Below are 2,821 nucleotides of genomic sequence, written 5' to 3'. Positions count from 1 at the left end.
AATCATATATCACTTCTAATCTGTTCTTTCCCTCATCTGTTTCAATACAATATGCAGAATTTATCCAGTTAAGCCTCCCGAGACCACCTCTGTTACATATGCATTTTCTAGCTCATCCTATACTAAATGCTGTGCCTCTCCTGCCTCACTGGGGCCTCGGAACAAATCTCCAGGCAAAGTTTTGTTGCTATTCTTGTTACCAAATGAGGAAAATAAAAGGTTAATACTGAGAAAGGCTACCAAGCAAAGATCTCTGTGTGATCATAGGAATCCTGTGTGATTTTTCTTTAGTTTAGCTATCTTTGGGACTCGCCACAGTTTTCAGCTCACACCATCAAAAGACTGTGAATCTTGTACCTCAATGTGCATAAACTAACTTGTTGATCTTTTATTCGTTTATTTCTTTTATATTGTTGTTGGATTTGCGGGTGATTAAGTTGGAACTGACCCATAGCTGACCCTTTGGTGGGTTTTAAGAGGCAATTAATCGAACAGAAAGAGATTGCCCATTCTTTTCCACGTGCAGCAGCTGGTGGATTTGAACATTGTGCCTTCGAGATTGCAGCACAGCTTCTTATAACCAAATGAGGCATTGTAATGGAAATAGCTGAATGAACTTTTTCAGTGGGTGACATGCCCACTTAAAGAATGATATTTACCTGTAGGAAAGAGGATGGGGTTAAAAAAAAATAACAACAAAACTCCAAAAGATAGTAAAAGTGAAATAAATGTAGGTTTCTGATTTTTTTTTTCATTCTCTCAGATGAGTTGGGAAGAACATGCTTCTGCAAGAGGCCACATGTTTTACCTCACAGGCGACAGAGGGATAATGGATGAAGATGGCTACTTCTGGTTGACTGGTAGAACTGGAGAGATCATTGATCCATGAGCATCTGAGCTGCCAATGCTTTTCATTGCTATTACTGCGTTGGGGAGCTGTCAGGGTCTGGAAAGGCGTGACACCAATCACCTCAACTATATAGAAATTTCTAGAAAGTTTAGAAAATGCAGACATGCAACACTAAAAATTAAAGAGTATACAAAATCCCATATTGTGGAGTATATCCATTCTTCTAGTCTTCTTATAAAGAAATGTATTTTTAAAAAAATTATTGCCTTGTAAAACAATGAAAGAATTTTTCTTTTACTTTTCCAAGAGGGGAGTGTACTGGGGGGGACCGTTGGAAGGGGAGAAAAGTGCAACAATGAATGAATGAATGGAAATCCAAAGTCTCTGTAAATTTTCAATGAAATTAATAATAAAAAAGAAATGTTTAAAAAAGACAAAAATGTGTTGCCGCAGGAACAAGTCGAGCACCGGGCACAGACAGTGGTCCACGCAGGTTTGGCTGCGCTCCTGCCTCCCTCCGGGTCCCCTGCTCCTTCCTCCTCCTGGGCTTCTCCGGAGCCCTGGTGCAGGAGGGAGACCGAGATGGCAGATGAGATCGCCAAGGCTCAGACCATCCAGCCTGGTGGTGGTACAATCTTTGGGAAGATAATCCACAAGGAAATCCCAGCCAAAATCATTTTTGAAGATGAGCGGTGCCTTGCTTTTCATAACATTTCACCTCAAGCACCAATACATTTTCTGGTGATGCCTAAGAAATCTATATCCCAGATTTCTTTAGCAGAAGACGATGATGAAAGCCTTCCTGGACATCTCATAATTGTTGGCAAGAAATGTGCTGCTGATCTGGGCCTGGGAAAGGGTTATCGAATGGTGGTGAAGGAAGGTTCAGATGGGGACAGTCTATCATGTTCATCTCCATGTTCTTGGAGGCCGGCAGTTGCATTGGCTGCCTGGTTCATTTTGCTTTAGGAATACTTTTCTTTAAGGGGAGCTCTGGTGGCCTAGTGGCAAGAAGCTGCACTGCAATCCCAGAGATACATATTTCGAATCCCCCAGGTGCTCTGCCGGAGAAGGAGGGGCCATCTCCTCCTATACCAGTCAGATCCAATTTGATGGTACACACACACCCACAAAATAATAAAGTTTAAAAAAAGGAATACTTTTCTTTAGGCAACTATCAGATTTGCAAGTTCAAATATGTTAAACAGTAGTACACTTACTATTGCTTGTGTACGGAGAGATTAAGAAGGTAATTTGAAAAACTAATGTATAATAAAATATTTTGTTGCACGGTTAAAAAAATTATTGCCATAAAACATAGATAATTAAAAAATTCACCATTTTAGCCACTTTGAATTGTAGAATTCAGTGGCTTCATTACATTCATCATGTTGTGCAACCATCACTACGTGTCTCCAAAGATTTTTTTTCTCATTCCCCATGTTCCCCTTGTTGCAGCTCCTGGTGAACACTGATACCCTTTGTCTGTATTTGCCTATTCTACATATTTCATAAGGTGGGATCATGCAATACTTGTCCTTTTGTGTCTTACTTATTTCACTCAGCATGATGTTTTCAAGGTTCACTAACACTACTACGTTTCAACTCATCATCATTTCCCTTTACTGATAAAATGTGGAGTAAAAGTGGGTAATAGTAGGCATAGATCAAGGGTAATTAATATTATAAAACACAATGTATATGAAGGATTGTATAAAACACAGTATGAATGAAGATGTGAAACAAAATGTTCATGAATAAACATAATGTATATGAACTTTTTATGCAAGTCAAGATATTTTTTTTTCTACTCTTGGTATCAGCACCCAGGAAATTAAAAGATGCATTACATTGGGAAAGTCTACTGTCAGAGAGCTCTCCAAAGTACTGAAGAGCAATGATGCCAGTCTAGAGACTAAGGGGGGAGGGGTGTGATACTGCCCATGATCTTTGCAATTACTTGCTATGCAT

General features: G+C 39.5%; 1 protein-coding gene and 1 pseudogene across 1 annotated transcript in view; both read left to right on the top strand.

The window, feature by feature from the left end:
- The window catches only part of LOC102862442 (chromosome unknown open reading frame, human C10orf129), a 48,579-nt gene extending 47,690 nt beyond the window's left edge, over window positions 1-889 (top strand). The window contains exon 10 of the mRNA XM_006892708.1: window positions 764-889. Within this exon, the coding sequence (XP_006892770.1) occupies window positions 764-889 (126 nt within the window). The remainder of the gene's footprint in view (window positions 1-763) is intronic.
- A 543-nt stretch (window positions 890-1,432) lies between these two features.
- Window positions 1,433-1,835, top strand: LOC102862038 (annotated as a pseudogene).
- Window positions 1,836-2,821: the final 986 nt, after the last annotated feature.

This window comes from Elephantulus edwardii, unplaced genomic scaffold (assembly GCF_000299155.1).
Source record: "Elephantulus edwardii isolate Elephantulus edwardi_28Jun2011 unplaced genomic scaffold, EleEdw1.0 scaffold00117, whole genome shotgun sequence".
In the NCBI taxonomy this organism is placed as follows: domain Eukaryota; kingdom Metazoa; phylum Chordata; class Mammalia; order Macroscelidea; family Macroscelididae; genus Elephantulus; species Elephantulus edwardii.
The sequence above is the reverse complement of the archived record's forward strand: the minus strand, read 5'-3'. Positions and strand labels throughout refer to the sequence as shown.